At 39.3% G+C, this 23,939-nt stretch overlaps 1 protein-coding gene across 2 annotated transcripts in view; it reads left to right on the forward strand.

Moving 5' to 3' along the window:
• The window catches only part of IFT88 (intraflagellar transport 88), a 34,978-nt gene that overhangs the window by 9,008 nt on the left and 2,031 nt on the right, over window positions 1–23,939 (forward strand). For both annotated transcript variants that reach the window (XM_079973604.1, XM_079973605.1), the window contains exons 11-24: window positions 614–716; window positions 1,554–1,668; window positions 2,447–2,678; window positions 3,316–3,386; window positions 3,887–3,973; window positions 4,964–5,063; window positions 9,665–9,751; window positions 11,226–11,412; window positions 11,885–11,993; window positions 12,202–12,352; window positions 13,963–14,078; window positions 15,211–15,263; window positions 17,172–17,237; window positions 19,943–20,049. In XM_079973604.1, coding sequence (XP_079829730.1) covers window positions 614–716; window positions 1,554–1,668; window positions 2,447–2,678; window positions 3,316–3,386; window positions 3,887–3,973; window positions 4,964–5,063; window positions 9,665–9,751; window positions 11,226–11,412; window positions 11,885–11,993; window positions 12,202–12,352; window positions 13,963–14,078; window positions 15,211–15,263; window positions 17,172–17,237; window positions 19,943–20,049 — 1,584 coding nt within the window. The remainder of the gene's footprint in view (window positions 1–613; window positions 717–1,553; window positions 1,669–2,446; window positions 2,679–3,315; window positions 3,387–3,886; window positions 3,974–4,963; window positions 5,064–9,664; window positions 9,752–11,225; window positions 11,413–11,884; window positions 11,994–12,201; window positions 12,353–13,962; window positions 14,079–15,210; window positions 15,264–17,171; window positions 17,238–19,942; window positions 20,050–23,939) is intronic.

Consider the following 23,939-nt stretch of genomic DNA (forward strand, 5'->3'; position numbering starts at 1 on the left):
GAATTGATGCTTTTGAATTATGGTGCTGGAGGAGACTCTTGAGAGTCCCATGGACTGCAAGAAGATCAAACCTCTCCATTCTGAAGGAAATCAGCCTGAGTGCTCACTGGAAGGACAGATTGTGAAGCTGAGGCTCCAGTACTTTGGCCACCTCATGAGAAGAGAAGATTCCCTGGAGAAGACCCTGATGTTGGGAAAGATGGGAGGGCACAAGGAGAAGGGGGTGACAGAGGACGAGATGGTTGGATAGTGTTTTCGAGGTTACCAGCATGAGTCTGACCAAGCTGCGGGGGGCAGTGGAGGACAGGAGTGCCTGGCGTTCTCTGGTCCATGGGGTCACGAAGAGTCGGACACGACTAAACGACTAAACAACAACAACAAAAGTGAAGGAAGGGAGGGAGACAATGCATCCCTGAAATACTGTCTTCTCCATAGTGAAGCCAGTTGCTGGTGTTGTCATTCCATTATGCTGCTGCTGCTGCTGCTTCTGGCTCCTCCAGGGGGCAGCTACTCTCTTGCTACTATGCTGACTGATGCATCATTTGTGATTATGAAATTCAAAGTTGGTTGTTTCTATCATATGATGTAAATGTTCTCACTTATTTTCTTTCAGGTGCTCTTTAATTTGGCCAGCCAGTACTCTGCTAATGAAATGTATGCAGAAGCATTAAATACCTATCAGGTCATAGTGAAAAACAAGATGTTTGTCAATGGAGGTAGGTTACACCCACAAAACCCAAACATTCAAATCAGTTCTTGGGTACATCCTAGGAGATGGGGACTCTTGGTCAGTGTCTTTAATTTGCGTTAAAACGAATGAGAAGTGAGAATCGGCAGCATCTCCTGATCCAACTCTGAATTCTGATTGTGTTATTGTGATTGGTTTGAAATCTGAAGTTATATATATTTATAAACTTACAAATTCTGTACAGATGCCAAATACTGGTTGCTTTCAGCTAAGATGACTTTATACTGCTATAGTTTGTTTCCTTCAAAAATAATTTGATAAATTCACAACCTCCCTCTTTTCAAAGTCACGTTTATTCCAAACACAAATGCACTTTTGGAGTCAATTCAGATTTTCCTATTAGGTTAAAACATGCAGGAAAAGGTACTGGGAACAAGTCCAAACCTACCCCAGCCTGCCTGCTCCCCCCTGCACTGCCACTGCTCCCCACTTTCCCTTGGTAGAAGCCAGGTTAAGAGAGTAGATTCAAGCTAATTTTGTGCTGGGCAAGAAGTTGCTTTTTACTCAAGGAGAATGGGCAACAGGAGAGTTTATGCTATCCTAAGGCCTGCTACTACACTCCTTAACCTGGCAGAAAATGAACCAAACTTTTTTTTAATGCCATTGCTTGTTGCCGCCAATAGTAGTTTCCCATTTCAAGCAATCACATAATCATTTCGGCAGCAGATTGCTCATCCTTGCCCAGTAATTTAAAGGCTGCTGATTCATCTGTATCCAAGGTATAGATTTTCTACATGTAACCCGAGTAAAATCCTGTGCGAGTCATGGGATACATCTGTGTCTCATTCTGTGCATTGTTTAATAGGCATGCTGAAGGTGAACATGGCAAATATTTATTTGAAGCAGAGAAACTATTCAAAAGCTATCAAATTTTACCGAATGGCTCTAGATCAGATTGCAAGTGTCCATAAAGAAATGAGGTGAGTTCCAACGAGAATAACTTTGACATTATTTGCTTATAATAATGTGATAAAAACAGTTAGAAAAAACTTTATAATAAGTTATAAAAACAAAAATTGCCTAAGGAGGTCCACCAGGCTTGGTTTCTTCCTATTTTTTGGAGGCTAGTTCAGACGTTTCTGTGTAGATGGGTTTTCAATTGATTTAACTTCTGTCTTTGTTTTATCTTGGGGCCAAAGTTTACATGATGGAGGCAGTCATGCCTGTGCATTCACCTATCTGCCCTCTTCATGTATAATGTTGAGAGGAGGAGTGTCTAACATTAACAATATACAAATTTAGTATTTATTATTACACAAATAAAATAAATAAATAAATAGCATTAACAGCAACATGTGAACATGGATGAGAGCCAGGTTGCACTCTTGTTGCATCTCCATTACTTTGGGCATTTTTCTTCCACTCTACTAGCAGTGAGCCAGGCTGGGAAATACCAAGGGAGGTAAAGTGGGGAAAGTTTCATCTCCACTCACAGCCTGCCCTTTTAATATAAATCATTGGCATTATAATTATCATCTTCCTACCCTACACCCCTATTTATGGTTAAATGGGGCTGACACATGGCTGTTTTTGGCCTAGTTTGGCCCTTGACTGGTTGCTGTTTTATTGTTTATAATATTGATTACATTGTTTAAATTGCATCCATTGCATTTGAACTGAAGTGTAAGCCGAACTACTAGTAGTATTTTTCAATCTACTCCTGTATGATAAGGTTCTAATGGTTATTTACTTATTTAGGATTAAAATAATGCAGAACATTGGAGTCGCATTTATTAAAACTGGCCAATATACAGACGCCATTAGCTCATTTGAGCACATCATGAGCACATCACCAAACCTAAAAGCAGGCTTCAACTTGATCCTTTGCTATTTTGCTACTGGAGACAGAGAACAAATGAAAAAGGCTTTCCAGAAATTAATTGCGGTGCCACTGGGAATTGATGACGACGACAAATACATTTCACAAGGAGTAAGCAGGAGCAAAGTTATATCTCCAATTCATAGGGCAAATAAGCTTGAGATGTTGATTACAGGGGTTCTTTGTTGGTATATTCCAGTGGTAGTGTTGGTTCAAATCCCACATGTGTCATGCTGAGAGGGGGATGAGCTGCGTAGTTCGGGGCTGTTGGTCTAGGGCAGGGGTGGGGGCCCTTGAGCTGGGGGTGGGGGCCACATCTCTTCCCTTTGGGACTTTCCCCTCCCCAGTCCACAACCCTCACTGCCCTTGTTTGAATGCATTTGGGTGAATGGATTGCAGTTCTGAACTGTGATGATGCCTCTTGCTTGTCTGTGGAAGGGATAATGTGTTTAGAAACTCCAACTTTTGCATAGTTGCAATGCAGTCTATTGTAGTTCTTTCAGCATTCTGTTACCAACAGTGACCAGCCAGATGCCGCTGAGAAAACCATAAGCATAGCATGCAAGCAACAACTCTTTCCTCTTGTTGTCCCCTTTGGGGGGGGGGAAGTAATTATTTTTCTGATAAAAAATATGACATGTAATGTACTGTAGTTTAGTCTGTTCTCATATGTATATGTGGGTTTGTATACATCCTCATCTGCTGTTGATGTAGCTGTAGTGAATAGACATTTATTTGCCTTATTTAGGATGATACACATACAAACCTACTGATTGAAGCTATTAAAAACGACAGCTTGCGGCAAATGGAGCGTGAAAGGTAAAGTTTGAAGTCCTTTCAAAGTTGCACCATCATAGTGTGTTCTATGAATGTGTGGAACAGCTGAACAGAGGTCTGGTCTAGATTACTGATTAAGCAAATATTGAACTCTCACCTTTTTTTTCTTTGCCATCCCTGTTTTTCTATGTAACTTCAAGTACCCATGTTCAGTCCTATTCAAGCTTTTTGTTTAGCTTTGCTTTTCTATTTTTATTTTTTACACTTCTGCAAACATATGGTTTTCCCCAAGTCCCTCTTGTGTGTGGATGGTACTCCTTTGGCTACATAAGGATCCAGACTCAAAGAATGAGTTCACTATTACTATATAGGATGTAGACACTACTACTGTTAATACATCGGATGAAGTGCTCTGTATAGTTCACAAATGCTTATGCCATAATATATCCATTAGTTTTTAAGGTGCCGCAAGACTCTTGGTGTTGTGTTCTGCTTCTATATGTTTGTGATATTTGTTTGAAATAATTTTTTGTGCTTTAAAGGAAAGCTACAGCAGAAAAGTATATCATGACGGCTGCTAAACTAATTGCTCCAGCGATTGAAACATCATTTGCTGTAGGCTATGATTGGTAGGTGGCATTTTTTCAGCTGAGTTGCCTTTCTCAGAAAACTCACATGTAAGTCAGTGGTTCACCAATTACAGCCTGTAGTAGTTTGGCCCAAGCTATGTATACCATTTTCTGCTTGTATTACATTTCACCAAGGCAACTATCTGTAAACAAACAATAAATGTCCATAAAAATGGCAAAATAATATCACCAGTAAATAAAGAGTTCACTTGTAATATGTTGTATTACAAGTCAACTCTTTATTTACTGTGTTTGCTATTGTTTAAGATAAAACTGATTTGGGAAAGAAACTACTTTTGCCAATTATATGGATGTTTATTGTTTGTTTACAGATGATATTATCTTGTGTCGATTGCAGTAATCATTGTATCACCACCCTGTTCATTGTTTTCTTGCATTACAGTTCATCATTTTAAAATGTGGCAATTCCTAAAGGTTTAAATGTTAAGCTTTTAATTCAGCAACCACATGATGTTCTCCCTAGGGTTACAATGAAACAAGTCACAGTTCATTCATCGTATACTTGCCTGTCAGACCTCCAGAGTGTAAATCCTAATCTGAGAAGTGGTACTATAGGTAGTGGCTCAGAATGAGAGCTGTGAGCTAGGAAATCCCTGGTTCAAATCACACCACAGCCATAAACGTCCTCATTGGCCTTTGGCAAGCAGCTATATCTCAGTCTGAAGTATAGTAGTACTGCAATAATAATAATACTGAGCCACCATACAGGGCCGCTATAAGTCAGGCCTCTGGAATTTTTCACTTGCCAAGATAGACTCAGTGCATTAGCCTGTTAATAGACCACCAAGTGTATAATAAGCCCCTGTTGCCTGTTTGCAACTGTAAACAAGCACGTCGTTTGTTTGGATCCTAAAACCAATATATTGGATTTGCCTGTAACTGATGCTTGGCAAAAACTGTACAGTTGCTTTCTTGACTTAGAGAGGCTCACTGCAACCAATAATTTCTCTCTTTTTTATTCTGTTCCAGGTGTGTAGAAATGGTAAAAGCTTCTCAGTATGTGGAGTTAGCCAATGACCTGGAAATCAATAAAGCAATTACATATTTGAGGCAAAAGGACTTTAATCAGGTATGATGGTGTACATAGCTTCCCCCTTATTTTATCCTTACAACCACCCTGTAATGCAGATTAGGCTGCAAATGTCTGACTACCCCAGCCACCGTGACAGTCTGTGTTCTAAGCAGTGGCATTTGCCACCAATCACTACTTGTTTTCTTGGAGATCACAGAATTGTAGTTAGAAGGGATCTCTAGGGTCATCTAGTCCAGCCGCCTGCAATGCAGGAATCTCATACATGACAGATGGCCATCCAACCTCTGCTTAAAAATCTCCCAGGAAGAATAATCCACCCCCTCTCATGGGAGTCTGTTCCATGGTCGAACAGCTCTTACTGTCAGAAGGTTCTTCCTGATGTTTAGCCAGAATCTCCTTTCTTGTAACTCGGATCCTTGCAGTTATTCCACGTAGCCAGTGGGATTTTTTTTGCTGTGTTCCTAAGCTTGCCTCTAACTACTGCAAGGTCCAGGGCAAGCTGCACTCACTCTTGCCCTTGTTAACAAGTGATACCATAATGAAATAAAAAGTGTGCCATCTACACACTGATATTATAGGAATACTGTGGTTGACAATGAGATAGTGGGCAAATCAACTGGCTATATTTGACTGGTCCTTTGACCAAAGTGCTAACTCTTGATAGGATTGGTTTGTGTAATGTGTCTGTCCTAAATGTTTCTCTTTCACTCATACATTTAATTTATTGGTGTTCAGCTCAGTTTCTCTGTTTATCAAAATGTTACTTTTCCTTTCCTTTTAATTATTCCTTTCCTTCTTTTGTACTGTCTCTCCCATTTTGTTTGGTACTGTAAGTATGAAGAGGTAGGTACTATACCAATACCTATTACAAGATGAAATTTGCATAGGTTTAGTGTAGTTTGTCAGTCTTTCAAAGAATCGGCAGCACTTAATGACTGGGTAAAGATGAATTGTCCTTTGCATTCTCTGCTCCTGCAGCTTAAACCCAGCTTTCCCCACCTAAATCTGGCATTAGCTGTCCAGGGAACTGAATGCTGATTCAGCAGTCATGTTTATTAGGGTTGCCATACATCCAGAATTTCCAGGACATAGCTGGGATTCGGCCGTTGGAAACAGCGTCTGGTCCGGAAAGTGGTTAAATATCCAAGAAAATCTGGACGTATGGCAACTCATGATGGAAGAGTAGATTCTGGCAAATGTCCTTTAAAATAGCTCAAAACTAAAAAAAAAGGGGGGGTTGCATGTACATTTATTATTTATTTACTTTATAATAATTAAATGTACAGCCATAGCCATACCCATAGAAAGAGCTGAATCTGTTTTTAAATTTGAAAAACTACTTCAGGGAGGGGAAGGAAGGTGGACTACTGATGTCACTGGCTTCCAACCAATCCGCACTCTGCACAGCCATCTTGCGCTATACACACACAGAAGTGGTTTCACCTGGGCTCCACCTGCGAGAAAGGCTGTGCTGCACTTCTAAAACATAAATCTAAAACAAAGCACTGTGAGCGTGCTTCAGCTGCAGACTCTGTACGCATCCTCCTTCCGCTATTAATTCTTATTAAATTCAGGTCCTTGGTTAGGCAAGGTTCTATACGCATTGCCATAGTTTTACTGTAGCTGCGTTGTTTTAGTTCTGTCGCTTTATTGGTAGCAATCTAGGTGTGTATCTTCTACAACTCACGCTGTAGTGCATTTGCTCATTATTTATGTTTTCCCATTTTCTTATCCTGAAATAAATTATATCCTCGGGGAGGTTTTCAGAAACCCACTTGAGCACCAGAGGTGAAGAAACCATGCAAAAACTGCCCTTTGATGGCTTTTGGCTTCACTGCCCAGGGTTGCCTTTCAAATTATTTTTGACGTGGTTGTTTAATTATTGTCAGTAAAAGTGAGGGGAGGTGTAGAATAAAAAGCAACCTCTACTTAACTTCAGGGTTATTTAACACAATACTTATTAATAATTCTAATGCCTCTGTATAGAAAAATGACAAGTACAGCAAATTATAACACATTTTTTATTTTGCTATGTGTAAACACAGTTTTTCCTATAAATCAAGAACATCTGTAGGAAAATACTTTTCATGACACTACTGGCTGTATTCCGACATAATAATGGGTTAGTGCTACACTCTAGCTTAGAATTCCGTCCAGATGAGGGCAATGGAAGGAAAATGATGATTACTGATCTGGGGTAAGCCCTGGTATCAACCCGTTTGAAATAAAATATAATAAGTGGATATTTCTAGCAAGCAGCATTCACTTTGCAAGATAATCTGCTATTTAGAAGGGAAGGTTGTAGCTAAGTGGTGGAGCAGGTTGAAATCACTGGCATTTCCTGGTAGGACTGGGTAAAGTCTCTGTCTCAACCCCTGGAGATCTGTTGCAGACTTGGGTATATAATACTGAGCTAAATGGACCAATGGTCAGTCTCAGTATATGGCTGTTTTGCTCAATTTCCCATGTTGCATCTTATTGAGAAATTTAGATAGTGACTTACTGATGATTGGACTTTACTTAGTATGCTAACTATTGCACTATACTTACTATACTGACTTGTTATGATTACCTAAAATGTTTTAACAACGGTTTTATACTCAAGTCCTTATTCCCATTATTTGGACACAAGTCTTGTGACTATAACAGAATTGATTTGGATAGGTGTGTTTAGGATTATAGCCAGATATTCTTAGCGATAAACAAAAACCCATGGTTGAGAGCTTCCATAAAACCTAAGCGTAAGTCACGCACCTCTGAAATTAATGGTTTCTTTAGATAATTCATTGTAATGAGAAAAATGTTCTGCTATAGTAGAAGTATGGACTTCCTAAGTGGTTTGCTGGGGAGCAATAAACTTGAGCTAGCCCCATGTGTTTTGCATATGCCCTCTTTTGCACCTCATAAATTAAGACAGTAATGCACTTTGTGCTGGAAACTGTAAACCTAAAATATACTTAAATTCTTGGCTTGCTGCTTTAAGGTACATTCACTTTATAGTAAGTAACTGAATTTCTGTGCTCCATAAACTTCTGTGTAGGAGAAAACGGAGCCTGGTGAATTGTAACAAGTATTTTTATATTGTAGGGAAAAAATGAGTCAAACTGAAACTGAAAGAAGTATAACTTTCCAAAGCAAAAATGCGGTGGCGGCTGATATGATTATGATCTACATTTTTTCAGGAAATTTTGGAACCTTCTTTTAAAAAGCAGTGAATTGCATTTATTTTAATTCCTGCTCCATGCAACAACATAATTTAAGTTCCAAATGTTTAAAAACAAAGCACTTTGTTAAGACTACTTGTACCTAGTGTAAATACAAATCCAATAGTACTATATTCTTTCTCCACATAGTAGAAAGTAGGGAAAACTTTGCTTAGGAAGAAGGAAAAGAGTTATTGTTGGGCTGCTTGTTTTTTTTTTTTTAAAAAAAAGTAGAGATGTGCTCTAAAGCACTGCAAAGCTGGTATGCACAGCTCTCGGTTCTTGTTAAATTTAGCAAAATTAAGCACCTGCAAGAACAGCATTATATGTCTGTCTGCTGTGGCAGAATTTTACATAATTAATTACCTAATCATTATGTTATTCCACGCTATTCATTTCAGCACAAAGGAATCACAATGCAATTGGAAAAGAAGTGATCAATGACATATTATTTGCGGACAAAAAACAACAGCAGCAAATACTGATCATATGTGCAGGATTGATTTCTTTTTCAGACATGAATAAGCAAACATCAACAATTTTCACTCCCATTTCCATCAGAATTCTCTGACATCCCTAGTTACATCCACACTGTAGTGACATTCTCTGTTGCTGCTGCCCACAAATTCCCCCACTTAGGATCAGGGTGCCAAAAATGCAGCCATGAGCTGGCGTCATCAAAATCCAGTAATTATTTTGAAAACAAATCACTTCAAGAACCTTGCATTTGTAATACAAAATGCATACAACAAATTAATTTGTTTTAAATTAATGATTCAGTGATGTCTACAAATTTATTTATTAAAAATATAATTCAGGATGGAAAAATACAGTGTGAATCCAGAATAAAAATGTACTTATCCTGGTTTCTTAAGACTGGTCATTGACCATAATAATAAAGATTTGATTTGATTTGGTTAAAACAACATAAAATAAAAATACAATAATGCCTAAAGCTATTCATCGTTAAAGATCTTAGTGCTCCTTATCTTGAGACATACTGTAGATCTGTTTTATAGCTGCTGAACTTACATGGCTTTCCTCAGATCATTCTGGGATGTAAAATTTCCAGTGCATAGTTATGCACGTTTACTCAGAAATCTGTTCCTTGCCCCTTCTCCCACTGAACTTCAGGGAAGAGGGCTTGACTGTAGTATATAGGCCTCTAAATGCATTTACTTGGGGAAAAGTTGCTTTTGATTTTATTGGAGCATCTTGAGTATTAATGAGTTTCAGATTGCTATCAAATGTGATTCTGTGATCTTAAACATGACACATACTATCATGCTTTATGATGTTATACTGACAGATAGACACTATATCCTATCCTAAGCGTTTATTTTGCATTGCTTCTCACTACAGAAAAAGTGCATCAACCCCAGTTTGCTTGAATGGTTTAACAACGTGAGTCACTTTATTATTACTTGCTTCTAGGCTGTGGAGACTTTAAAGATGTTTGAAAAAAAAGATAGCAGAGTTAAAAGTGCAGCTGCAACGAACCTTTCGTTTCTTTACTTCTTGGTGAGTGAATGCGTGGAAGGTGTATTTCAGTTAATTTACTTAATCCAAGTCTGAGAGCATGTGGCCACTTTGGATTTAATATATTTTGTCTTAAATTCAATTAGTAGTGGTTTCGAAGATAATTGTTGAACACATTTATTTGAATTAGAATGTTAAAACTGCCAACTCAGCTTCATTTTAATTGTTTCTTACGGTTGCATCCAACAAAGTCGCCCTACTTCTGCTTGTGCAATGGGACTTTCTTTCCTCCATTCCCTCACTCAAAAAACCCCCTTCTGCTCTGGAAACTTGGGGGAAACCCCAGAACAGATTTACTGCAAGAGAGGAGAGGAAGGAAGTTCCATTGTGAAGGTAGAAGCCCTTGTGTTGATAGAATACATTCATTGGAATTGGATACAACTCTTAATGTTCTAACACTTGGATATATTATTCTAATACCAACACTGCACATTTTGAGAAGCTCAGTCTGCATTAACTGAATAAAAACTCATCAAGAACTTCAGTAGAATCTTGATTTCACTTAATGCAGCCCACAAATGTCCATGACGAACCTGTCGCAGTGCCATAGACCTCTCTGTAAAAACAAAAAAGAATCATGAGTTCATTGTGATCTTTAAAGTGCACTGTGGTGTTATGACAGTTGTCATGACATGACAGACCTCTTCAGATGCCAGAAGTAGACTGAAAATGGAAAAGGCAGAGAATATTATTTTAATATTGCCTGCCTGCCTAAGATGTGATCAGTGCATTGTGGAAGCTCATCAGACTAATTGTGTATGATAAGAGCAGTAGAGGACAAGGGAAGACACGAGCCAGCGCCTGCTTTTTCCCTCTCTCACATCCAGTGGTGCAGGAAGAGGGGCAGGGGGGCGGTTCCATCCTGAAGGGGGTGACATCGCCGCGGGCGCCGCCATTGGGATGCTCTTGCATGGGCAACCGCTGCCCTCATTGTGGCACTTGCGCACGAGCAGCACCCCCATTGGGACGCTCGTGCAGGTGACATGCCACGCCCCCCCGCTCCAGGTGCCAAAGCCCCTAGCTCCTCCACTTCCCACAACCCACCCTAAGAAATGATAATGCAGATAACACGTCACCTCTTGGGTGGCTTGTGTAGTTTAGGACATTGCCCATGGAGTCATGGATGCTGGATTGGAGCATATACCCTGAACAATAGCTCTTTGTCTGGACTTCCTAGATTTGGTTATTGACATCAAGAGCCTTGAGACATAAAGGAAGAGAAAAACTATTAAAGTCCCTTTCCCAAAATTTGCTATAGGATAGAAGGATATTTGGAATGCTGATGTTAAGCTTGTTTCCCAGGTTTAATAGTAAATGGAATTTAATGATACATTTTTAATGAAATTTCAGAAACAGAATCTCTCCCATCTCTAATTTGATCAATGTACTGCTTGTGCCAGCAAAGTATTGAGGATGCAAAATGGCAACTGCTTAATTTGTATTGTGTTTAATTCAGGAAAATGAATTTACACAGGCAAGCCACTATGCAGATTTAGCAGTAAATTCTGATAGATACAACCCATCTGCTCTCACAAATAAAGGAAATACGATCTTTGCAAATGGAGACTATGAGAAGGCAGCAGAGTTCTATAAGGAATCTCTAAGAAATGATTCTTCGTGCACTGAAGCGCTTTACAACATTGGTAAGTCTAATATACTTTATGATAAATTTTGTGCTTGACATTCTGGTTATTATATGTATCCTTTTTAGAAGGGATTGAGGGACTACTTTTGAGCTTTATTATATCCTTCTGATTAAAGCTGTATTAACTGACGAAATAGTAGTGTGTGATATAATTGTAATTGTCTCTCTTTAGAATCTGCTGTCCACACAGATGCTGAGACAGAGTTTCTGTCTGAGCAAGTTTCTTTATCTCTTTCAACACTGACATATTGTTGTGCTTTTAACTGGGGTGAGGGGACACGAGAGGTACCCCTTATTTTTTAATGTTTATGTATTGTTGTTTAACTAATGGGCCTTTACACCAGCTTCTTGTACATAGGATTGCTCCCTTATTTCATTTTCCATAATAAACATGTTCTTAAATTTCTGCTTCTTCATCTTATGAGTCAATGAGATTTGAATCTTCCCATTTAGATGACCTTTGTTTTTAGGTTTAACATATAAAAAGCTGAACAGGTTAGATGAGTCATTGGATTCTTTTCTGAAGCTTCACGCTATCCTTCGAAACAGTGCCCAGGTTCTCTTCCAAATAGCAAGCATGTATCTTTTCAACAATTATAGAATCAATCATATTACACACTAAATCCTCTGTGTGTCTTTATAATGTAATAAAGATCTTTTTGAAGGAAGGGCGGGATACAGAATTTATAAATAAATAATAGTAAAGTGTATGATTACCTGAAGATTGCAGTTAAATTCCCATGCGTCAGACTCACAGTGAGAAGTTCCTTAACTGGTGGTACTTCAGATATGAATTAATGGAGGATCCTAATCAGGCCATTGAGTGGCTTATGCAACTCATCAGTGTTGTTCCAACGGACTCACATGCATTAGCAAAGCTTGGAGAACTCTATGACAGTGAAGGAGATAAGTCTCAGGCTTTTCAATATTACTACGAGGTATGTGCTTTTGCCTTCTGCAATAGGCATACAATGCAAAGGAACGCATGCTATCTTAAACTGATGCTTTGAAAAGGAAATTGTATATGGTAGACATTTTTATATAAAGTAGTAGCTATGTAAGTGTTGAATGTAGTTTGATGGTCACATTCAAGTATACATACGGCATAGGTCCCAATATGACTAATCCAACCCTCTGGGTTGGAGTCAGAGAACAATAAATAGCAGCACTCTTACAACTTCCCTCTCCCAACTTGCTACAGTCCCCTCTGTAAATGTGTAGAGTGGGGTACAGGGGGCTTCAGTGGTATGGGAAAATCAGAGAATTTTGTCGGGGATGTAATTCAGAAGGAGAAATATCTTTCTGTTTGCACGATACAGTCAAACTTCAGTTGTCGAACATAATTCGTTCCAGAAGACTGTTTGACTTCCGAAACATTTAACAACCGAGGCGCAGCTTTCGATTGTTTGCAAGAGCTTCTTGCACTCAAGCGGAAGCTGCGTTGGACGTTCGGGTTCTGAAAAACTGGAGGATTTACTTCCGGGTTTTTGGCATCCGGGAGCCAAAATGAGCTGTTGAAGAACTGAGGTTTGACTGTATTTTTTTGGATACATATATATGAATGAAAGAGAATTAGATATAGTTTCCTATGAGCTGCAATATTCAAATAATGGCTCTCTTTTTAATTCCTTGCTTTTAGCTGTAGCATCAACTAAAACTTTCCTACTGCAGCATCAAATAAAACTTCTGTATTTCCCGAAAAACTTCCTTCTTTCTTTTAACCACATAGTGGCCTTTGAATCACCATTCTCATTCTGTTCTTCCTCCTGGCAGCGGCCTATAATAATAATAATAATTTATTATTTATACCCTGCCCATCTGGCTGGGCCTCCCCAGCCACTCTGGGCGGCTTCCATAGAAACCAAAAATACAGTAAAATATATAGCTATGTTGTTGTTTTTTGCTTGCACAAGGAACAGCACGTTCTGTATTATTATTTTTTAAAAAAATCATAACAAGAATGGATTTGATCTGATATTTTAGCTTTTTGGGCAGCAGTCCTAAACACACTAGGGGAGTAACTCCATAGAGCATACTGGGATGTTTTTACCATGTGGAAGTGCATAGGATTGTACTGTAGATGTAGCTTGTTGTTGTTTTTTTAAGTCAAGACAACTAAAAATATTTTTCAATTGCCAATTTTACCTTTCAAAATATAAAATACACTCCTCCAACAGATTGGCAGGAAACCTGTCCTGAATACAGCTTTTTTCAAAATTGTAATGTAATGAAAAAATAAATTATATAAGAAAATGAAGGTACTTTGTGGAGTGTATCTTTAGTTTCACAAAATAAAAATGTTTGAAAATAGGACATGCAGAAACCTACCTCAGCAAAGTTTTCTAAAATGTCTTTTTGCTATTTGCAAAACCTGCCACATTTTCTTTAGGGATTAGTTAGTGTATTAGCACACTGCTCTCATTCATAAATTACATGTTTTCAGCATCTGGAGGATTAAACACATAAATGAGTAAGATATTCCGAAAGCAGAATAAATATGTTGTTTATCACTAATGTTGTATTTCTTCCACCTTCTTTATTTTGTCAGTCCTATCGGTATTTCCCTTCAAACATTGAGGTCATTGAATGGCTTGGAGCCTATTACATTGACACACAATTTTGTGAAAAAGCCATTCACTACTTTGAAAGAGCAGCACTTATTCAGTAAGCAACCATTCATGATGTTGTTATTTTTGTTGTTGTTGAGTGTTTAGACCAGTATCATTTGTAAGGGGACTTTCTGCAGTACACTTATATTGGACACGGGGGAAGCACATTGATATATATTTATGTATTATGCTACATGTAAATTATGGAGTAATTTGTTTGGAGTTTTAAAGGAAGGAATTCTAAGACTTCAGCTTAAGCCGAAACGCAGCACTGAGCAAATGCATCAACTTAGGTGGTCTTCATGTGATCAGAAGGTTTGATTACTCTGGATGACTTTTTTCCTAGGACTGCATTCATAAGAAACAGGAGGCAACATTTTTTAACAATCCTAGCCTACCCAAAGATGTTTGCTATATGAGAAAGTTTTGATTTATTTCCAGTGTTTCCTGCAAGCCACATAAGAACAGCAACAGGAATCACAGATAGCTACAGAGATGCTTCAACCATCATGTCCCCTCCCCAGCATCTCTCATACACACCCTCCCAAAGACAAATTAATTGCTTTGATAATTTTAAATCAAGAAATGTGTAGTGAGGACAATATGCTAGATATAAAAAAGCTATTGGGCCTGGGATTTGCTGCAGCTCATACATAAACCAATATTGAGCTATCTTGATCAACGTTCTAACTTAGCCTGCAGCAGCCTCCTTATTTTATTTTTTAAAATTCCCGTAAATGCGTTTAATTCTCACCAGCTGAAATAGTTGAACTTCAGTGTGCTTAACATTGGCTGGGACAATATCTTCTATGTGAAAAGAAAAAATGTTGGGCTCCATCTACTAAGCATACTGTACAATCTTCAACAACGTCCTTGCCAGATTAAAAACTGGCACGGTAACTTAATCCCAATGAATAGCATATTTCGCCCTCATGCTGGAATCCAAGCAAGGATTCATTTGGGTAAAAATTCACTTGGTGAATAATTTCCTTTATACCCTTGATGTTTAGAGCAAAGATGCATTTATTTAATTAATATCTTGCCACTCTTCCCAAGGGAGCTCAAGGCAGCAAACTAAATAACTAAATAGCAAAACAATACCCCAAAAAAAACCATGTAGAAAAATAATTATATCTTAAAAACATTGAAACATTTTATGAGTAACACTTTGGGATATTTACCTGCAGACCAACTCAGGTGAAGTGGCAATTGATGGTTGCAAGCTGCTTCAGAAGAAGTGGTAAGTCTCCTTTCGTATCTCATGCTGACTTTGATCATCACTTTGATCTCACTGTTTCACAGTGTTTAACCGTTGCAGGCAATCGGGAGGGTCTTTTTTTCATCCTGATCTTACGCACATTTACTCAGAGATAAGTTCAATGGGACTTACTCCCTGATAAATATGTATACGATTGCAGCCTTAATAACTAACTGGTTTCATTACGTGTTTTTTTATTTTGCATTTGAATGCTTAAAGAGCGTGCTATAATGTTTGGACTATTTGTAAAGTAGATTATTAAACATCAGGGGTTGTATTCAGCAAAGTTGACCCGTTAATGCAAGGACTTCAGCCCGTGCAAAGGGATTTCCTCTCCCTGTGCACCGCCAATACATTTTTGTGAGGGGGTTCTCCAACCCTCCAGAGCAGATAGGGGGCGCAAACAGGAAGAGGAAGCAGGAAAGGATGTCCTGTTGCACAGCTGCAAGTCCTTGTGCTAATGGGACGACTTGGTTGTATATAACCTGTGATCTCATTTTCCACATGTTTTTCAGGACAGTGGGTTTGGTCTTTCCTCAATAGCTGTGGTACTGTCAAGGACCCTGTTGCCTGAATAATACTAACCCTGTAATGGGGAGCGACAGCATTCTTGTATTATTTTTTTACAAATGGGTAACAATAAAAATGATATGTTTGACTATCTAACATCTTGAATTCTGAAGTGACCAAAATGCAGTTGGGATGTAGGAAATCTTTGATCTCTTGGCATATTTTTTCTTTAGTTAAAATCAGCCATGATAGGGGTAGGATATGGATTAGAGTTGCAATGCTGTGGTGTTTAACCCTTTCCCTCCCCATACCGTTTCCTGAAATAAATTGTCCTTCCAGAGCTACTCTTAACTGCAGAGGATGAGGGAGATGGGTACCCACATTTTCCCATTCTGCAGCTAAAAACAGCTTTGGCAGAGCAGACAGTTTTAAGCAGTGACAGACTTTGGCCTTTAAAATTTTAGCAGTGCCAAAATCCCCATCTCTCATCTTCCATTGTTTGTCATTGTTGTGGCACCCCTGCAGAGCCCTCTTGGCTCAGAGCTCAGCGCGGGCAAACTGGTTGTGCTCCCCTAAATCTGCTTTTTTAAAGTTGGGGAACACTGCGATGGGAAAGAATTAGACTCTCCCTCAGCCCTGCAAGCCAGTCCACCCCTTGCCCAAGCTAAGGGATGCTGGAGAACCTCTGTTTCTCATGCAGAGCTGTAGCTGGGGGCAGGCAAGTCTAGCCAGGGTTTCTGCCCTGGGTGAAGCCTCCAGAGGGATGCCAATGAGGCTCCCAGCCTCCTAGCATGTCTGGGCTGCAGATGGAGAGAAACATGAAAAAGTGAACAGCAGCCACAAGCTCCGTCCTGAAGAAGGCTTGTTTCCACTGTGATGCAGGGAGAAGGAGAGTTGGAAAATCTGGAGAAGCTGCGGGGCTCTCCCCAATGAAGAAGATAGGATGGCCTGTGGGTTTGCTACTGTGTGAGAAATAAATTTTGGAGGGGGGGCGGGAAGCTGAGGAAGAGAATCAGTTGAACTAGATGATCCTTGGGGTTCCTTCCAGCTGTACGATTCCGTGATCCCTTCAGAACTTTGAATGTGTTTAAATAGCTTTGGTTGAGTCATTTTACAGTCTATACATGATCTACACACAGGAAAGTAAGGGGTGTGTGAGCATTATTCCTGCCAGAGACAGTTCCCTGGCAAGCTCTGGTCAGCCCAGCTGCATTAGGAATGTAATGGAAGGGCACTTTCTACTTTAGACTCGCAAAAAGCATTTCTTCATCTTACACAGAACCTAAAATGACTACAAAATGTCTTTGACCCGGGTGACAGAAAACCTAGTTTTGGCCCTGTCTCATGGTAGTGTCTCTGTGTGTTTTATATTACTAACAGGTAACTACCAAAAAGCTCTTGATACCTACAAGGCGATTCACAGAAAGTTTCCTGAAAACGCGGAATGTAAGTGGTTTTATATGATGCACCTTTTATCCTAAGGACACTTTTTATATTGGATAGTCTTAAGGCAAGGGGAGCCAATAGCATGGCCTCCAGATGCTGTGGATTTCAACTCCCGTCATCTGACCTACTGACTAGGGAGCTGAAGACTGTGTACACAGCATACATTTAAAGCACTGCCCCCCTCTCCAAAAGAAGGATCTTGGAAATGGTAGTTTACTCCTAACAAAGCTACAATTCCCAGCGACCTTAACAAGCTACAGGTCCCAGGAATCTTTGGATGGGGGGAGGGATATGTTTGAAACGCATGGTGTATATGCAGTCTTCGTCTACATACAACAACTGGAGGGCACCATGTTGGCTACCCATGTGCAAAGTATCAATACTTGCCTTAACACAGTGATAACCATGATCCATTTGTGGCAGGTCAATGCCATCTATGTTGCTTCTCAAAATAAACCTACAGCCACCAGTCATGCCCTCATATGGCTCTGTGGTTAGCGCATAGCTCCTACACGAGCAGGCTTCCCAGTGCTCTTCAAACAGAGGGAGCCTCTCCATCTGAGAATTTCCTGCTTTGGGGTAAATAGGAAAGATGTGGAGAAAGGATCTTTTCTGGATCTCTCATGTTGAAATCTGGAAGTCCCATTTGCATAAAAATCATTGGATATAGGGCTTCTCTGTAGTGCATTGCATGCATAGTGTAGATGGCATTGGTGGGATACACACATGGGACTTCAACAAATGGCTTGTGCAGATCAACAGGTGCTGATATTCCTAACATGTATGAACAGTAAGTAAATTCAGTTTATGAACAACTAACTTTCAGTATGCTCATTAAAGATGTTCAGTATTCTGCGTACAAAGAGCCATTGACACTGGCTCCCTTGGATATATTCAATGCTCCTTCCTCAGTGTTCAGCATTGTAGGTAGCCATTCTAGCCATTGCTTGCTCCCATCATCATATCAACTCATCTAATCAGTGAGTTCAAACGCATCTGATGAAATGGACTCTGGCCACAAAAGCTTATGCTAGAATAAACATGTTCAATTCTAAGGTGTCACAAGGCTTGTTGTCGCTTTTGCTACCACAAACTAACATGGTTAGCCCATTAATTTTTTAAAAAACTGATCTAATAAATTACTTTTCAACATATTAGACTTTTTTGTGTTGTTTTCTTTTTCTTTTTTTAAGAATTTTTATTAACTGGCCAATCACATCAAATTAAATCACATCATATAAATTCCGAATTACAAAGCCAAATTTTTAAATTTTTGTTGGGGGAACCCATACTTCAAGATCCAAAGGGGAATTCAGATCATCTTCTTATTACTGCGTTAATGTCCAAATCAGTCCCAATCAGTCCAAACAAAGTTCATAATTCTATCCAGTCTTATCTTGGTGTTGCCACATCATATCTTGTTCGTATAATTTCTCTTTTTCCTTTACGATCTCTTCTGTTAGTCTCCTTAAGCCGATAGCAAGTGTAATAATCCTGTGTGGATTTCCCGTTCCTCCACTAAGTCCAGATGGTTTCCATATATCTCCTTCGTAGATAACATCACTTTTTCCATCGTAAATTTTGGCATTTGTCGCTCTTAAGTCCCACCGAGGAGTTGATTCACGATATGTAAACAACTCTGTTTCTTTCTCCTCCCAGACCCAAGAGCTCCCACAATGCCTCACAAAATGGTGACGGCATTTTTTTTCTGAGTGCGACACTCCAAAACTCTTAGCTTTCCAGCTTCATCTTGAAACATTGCCTTGGATCGAAAGTTTACCTCCACACAGCCTTAAATCCACAGCTTAAGTCCTTAATTTCTGACTCATTAGGGGAGGGGGATTCTTGTTAAATCACATAAAAAGGTAGAGGCAGGTTTTTCCCCCCCTCCCCCCTCAGTCATTTGTCATACCGTATCTTGACGTTCTTCTCGTATTTTATTGTTGTCTTGTTATCAGAGATCTCTTCTGTCAGCAGTATTTACTCCCCTTTTTCCTTGATGTATGTGCAATTAATCACGTCCAAATTGTTTCTTTTAAGGATCATTGCAACCAGCGGCGCGAATCGGGGACGGCGTCGAGGAGTGCCAAAAATCTCACAGGAGGGCTTTGTGCCTAGTGCCCCCACCCCCACAAATTCGGGGGTGGTATAGGGCACAGCAGGCAAGGGCCGTCCCCCCCATAATCCTGGGGGGGGTTAAGGAGGCTAATTACCCCCATCATAGCCTCCAAATTACTTCATGTGGGTCGGAGAGATGTTATTGTCAGCCATCTTCCGATGCGCCACCTAGTGGCCCCCCCCCCCCGTTTTGTGTTGTTTTCTTTGGGCTACAACTGCCACCATGGGCTTCTGCCCACCTCCATATCTAACCATGGACCTGTAACTTATTATTGTATTACCATTCTGCATATAGGAAAGTATTTTTACAAAATCCCAGCTTGTTTTTATTTAAATGTATTTCTTTTCACAGCTTCATTACTAGCTCTTTTTTACTACACTTCTGTCATGTTTGCTAAATCATATTGCCACTCAATAAATACAGTGGTCACAATTCAACACAGTAAAACTACTTAATCCATTGAAATCACAGGGCTTAATTGCAGTTGGATTGCGGTCATTGTTGCTAGGCTGTGTGCTCTGCTTATTTTTTCAGCTGCTTTTAAGTCCAATAATGGCAACCAATGGTATGACTTTTATACCACTAGGTTTACGCTTTTTGGTCCGACTCTGCACAGACATGGGCTTGAAAGAAATCCAAGAGTATGCAACAAAGCTTAAGAGAGTGGAAAAACTGAAAGAAATAAGGGAACAGGTATGTTGGGTCACTTAAACAACTAAATCTCACTGTTTCTCAAAAATCTGTAAAGAATGTTCTCTTAAATTGCAATTTGTATAAGCAGCTGAGGTGCGGCTGATTCTTCCTTTATTGCAAATGTTGCTCACAAGAACGGAAATCTTGGTATCTTGCTTTCTAAAGCTACTTTTTATGCTTCTGAACAAGCAGCTGTTTTCTGTCCTCAATGCAAATTAAGAAGTGGGTGGTAAAATATAAACTTTTAGAGGTTTGTGATTTAATTAGTCTGTCTAGGACCGTCAAACCAAAATTTCACTTCAAATACAATTCTTAATATAATATTTAGAACAGAGTTATTGTCTACATCTTACTGAGCTTGCTGGACTATCTGAGGCTGTGATCAGTGATCTATCTATGCTCAGTAGAAACATACTTTGGAATTAAAAATAAGCCCACCAGCATCTATGTTGTGACACAAACTGATCTGCATCTGTCATAAGTCACCCATTGTCCACTCCCATAACAGTTGCATACAAAAAGGACCAGCCAATGTACAGTGTGCCAGGAATGGCAATACTTAATATGAGAGCTGGGGTGGTGCAGTGGTTAGAGTGTCAAACCAGGACTTGGGAAGCCAAGGTTCAAATCCCCACTTGTCATTAAACTCACTTGGGCGAGTCCCTGTCTCTCAGCCATTGGAAACTCAGATCAATTCACATGCAAAACTAGTTAAACTGACTTTCTGTTTGTTTGTTTCGTTTTTCTGAGTGGCTGATAAATCTTCAGGGAAAATGCATTGCTGCAGGTTTTCATAATGGAATGCCCTCCCCCAGAGTACCTCACCTGACAAAAAGTTTGATGCCTTTCCTTTTTATTCGCCTAGGCCTTCCAGAATATTTTGTAGCTATTTTTCACGTTTTGTTTTGTGTCTGTATTTTCAGTCTTAAGTTCTACTTGTTGAAGGGGAGGGAGGTACAGCCCTGAAAATAATAAGCCACGCACAGGTTATTGATAAACAGCGAAAGGATCTTGCCCACTAGGTGTAGGCTTTGGCTGTAAAGTCTTTTGGCTGTACCTCACACTGCCCTGCTGCTCAGTACCTAGCAACTACAGTACTTGGAAGGATTAAGGAAGAGCTTCCACTACATCTCTTGGATACTGCTAATGCCATTCTACGATAGCATGGATCATACATTCAGAACTGTTGCTTTAGTACGATAGTTTCAGTTGAAAACATTAACTTAATAGTCTGTGCACCTGCACAAATTCTGTAGAGTTGTTCATGTATTTAGTCAAAGGTATTTCCATCTGTCTACAAGTTCATGACCTAAGAGACCTTACAGCCAAAGAAAATTTTCCTGCCTGTTTTTATGCTTCCTACATCAAGCTGACCTAGCAGTTTCTTTACAAGAAGTTGCTGAGGAACAGCTTTTTAAACACCACATATTCTGTGATTTTAGATGAATGCATACCCACACATCTTTTTTTTTTAAAAAAAGAGGTTTGCAAAATACACACTGGCGCTGGGGTGAGATTTGTTTTTCAAGCTAGCAATTAAAGGTTAACCTTGGATCCATGCACCTGTTGATTGCAAATTCAAATGTTGATTTTTGCACAATTGACAAAATCCATATTGTGAAAAGTGGGATTTATAATTAAAATCCCAATCAGTCGTGACATTAAAAAGTGTTTCTTGAGCAAAATTAGCGATTATAAAATTTATGCAGCTGGAAAAAATCTTACCGCCTTCCTCATTCCAAGAAAGTGCACTTTCCCAATAAATATTTTAACGGTTTTCATTTTAGAATTTACACTTTCCAACAAATAAATTAATGTTTTTAAATTCAGTGCCAAGTATATTAGAAACATAAAACCTGGAGGGTGGCAATTTTTTTAATGTGTTCCCTACAAGTTTGCAATAATAAAATAATTTTGGATTTACAAGATTTTAATATGCAGTCATTTTCTTGAAGTGCTGTTGAAGAATATCTTCACTATTTTTTCAGCTGAACCTTCCAACTGTAATATAAGGCATTTTTCATCATCTGTTTTATATGAACCTGATCTAAAATAGCATAGATTTTATTGAAATCCCTTTGCTGAACCTTCCAAGTCTATGCAAGCATTGTTAGGTTCAAGATTTTTATTACGTGCAACTTTTAAAACCGTGTTTTAATTATGCCGTTCAGTGACAACATGCCAAGTCCACTTCACTGCAATTTTTATTATATCTAGAAGTAAATGTACTTGGCAACTAGAAGTGCAATCTTACTGATTTCTTGGATTTGCTTAGGAATAAAGTTGATTCACATATGTATGTTCACCACTTGGTGACTGCTGTGTTCAGTGATGACTGTGTTCAGTGAATAGATCCTGCATAAATAGTAGAGTGTTAGGACCTGAAACATCAACTCTGTCACTGATGCTTTAGCTGAGTTTCCTACATTGCACTAGAAAGATGACCCTTGGGGTCTCTTCCAGCTTCTATGATTCTGCTTTTCTGCTTCAACAATATTTCATTATGGTCCTATCATTTTATAGTCAAAACAAAATAAAAAAATTCCTTCCAGTAGCACCTTAAAGACCAACTAAGTTAGTTCTTGGTATGAGCTTTCGTGTGCATGCACACTTCTTCAGATACACAGTATATTTTTTTATTTTGTTTTGACTATGGCAGACCAACACGGCTACCTATCTGTAACTATCATTTTATGTAATTGTATTTTGTATAAATTATAAAAATTATATATAATACATGTTCTATTTGCAAACAAAACATTTAAATAGCTACCTTTCTACCGGTAGGACAGGGGAGGCATAGGCGGAGCGAGGACTTTTGTTAGGGCAGCAGAACCTCAGATTTGTATTGATTTGTACTGCTTTTTACTTATTTGGGGGGCAGCTGCCACCCAGGCTACGTCCAAGGGGGAGGCACAGGAAGGAAACGAGGTTGGAAGTGGGACATGGTTGGGAAAAGTTTGGGAAACACTGCTGTGGAGGACATCAGGCATGGAAAAGTTCAAGTAATCGCCGATGTAATTGGAGCACACTTTTAAGTACACTTCTGATTGTTCCTTTGCAGTCCCATTTTGAACTTTCAGTCGTCATATGAAGTCACGTCCTCCACAGGTGGGCAGCCCTACCTGCCTGTCCAAGTGGCCCTCAGTCCTGTCAAAGCGGCCCTTGTCCAGGATATGCTTGCCTTGCCTGAGGTCAATGCTTGATTCATTTCCCCCTGAACCATTCCAACAATCTCACTGATTCTGTTTTAGTTTGTCATGTTAATTTTCATGCTTTATTATTTTCTTTTTTAAAAAAAGATTTTATTATTTCTTACTACTCTGGCAGCCATCCTTGGAACATAATTTATGTTGGTGGGGTTTGATATAAGTGACATAAACAAGTAATAGGTACAGTGGTACCTCGGGTTACATACGCTTCAGGTTACATACTCCTCTAACCCAGAAATAGTACCTTGGGTTAAGAACTTTGCTTCAGGATGAGAACAGAAATTGTGTGGCATCAGTGGGAGGCCCCATTAGCTAAAATGGTGCTTCAGGTTAAGAACAGTTTCAGGTTAAGAACGGACCTCCGGAACGAATTAAGTACTTAACCCGAGGTACCACTGTAATCAGAAATCTAATAGCTGCCAGTCATTAAATATACAGCAGTCAAGAATGGAGAAATCTAGTGACGTAGGCACAAGGAGACAAAACATGGATGACAAAGAGACAACATTAATTTGAATATTGGAAGCTGCCTAATACTGAGTCAGACCATTGGTCTGTCCAGCTCAGTATTGTCTACACTGACTGGCAGTGACTCTCCAGGGTTTCAGGCAGGAGTCTCTCCCAGTCCTACCCAGAGATGCTGGGGACTTGGAACCTTCTGCATGCATAGCAGATGCC

Source organism: Podarcis cretensis (genome assembly GCF_951804945.1).
Source record: "Podarcis cretensis genome assembly, chromosome: 4".
NCBI lineage: Eukaryota > Metazoa > Chordata > Lepidosauria > Squamata > Lacertidae > Podarcis > Podarcis cretensis.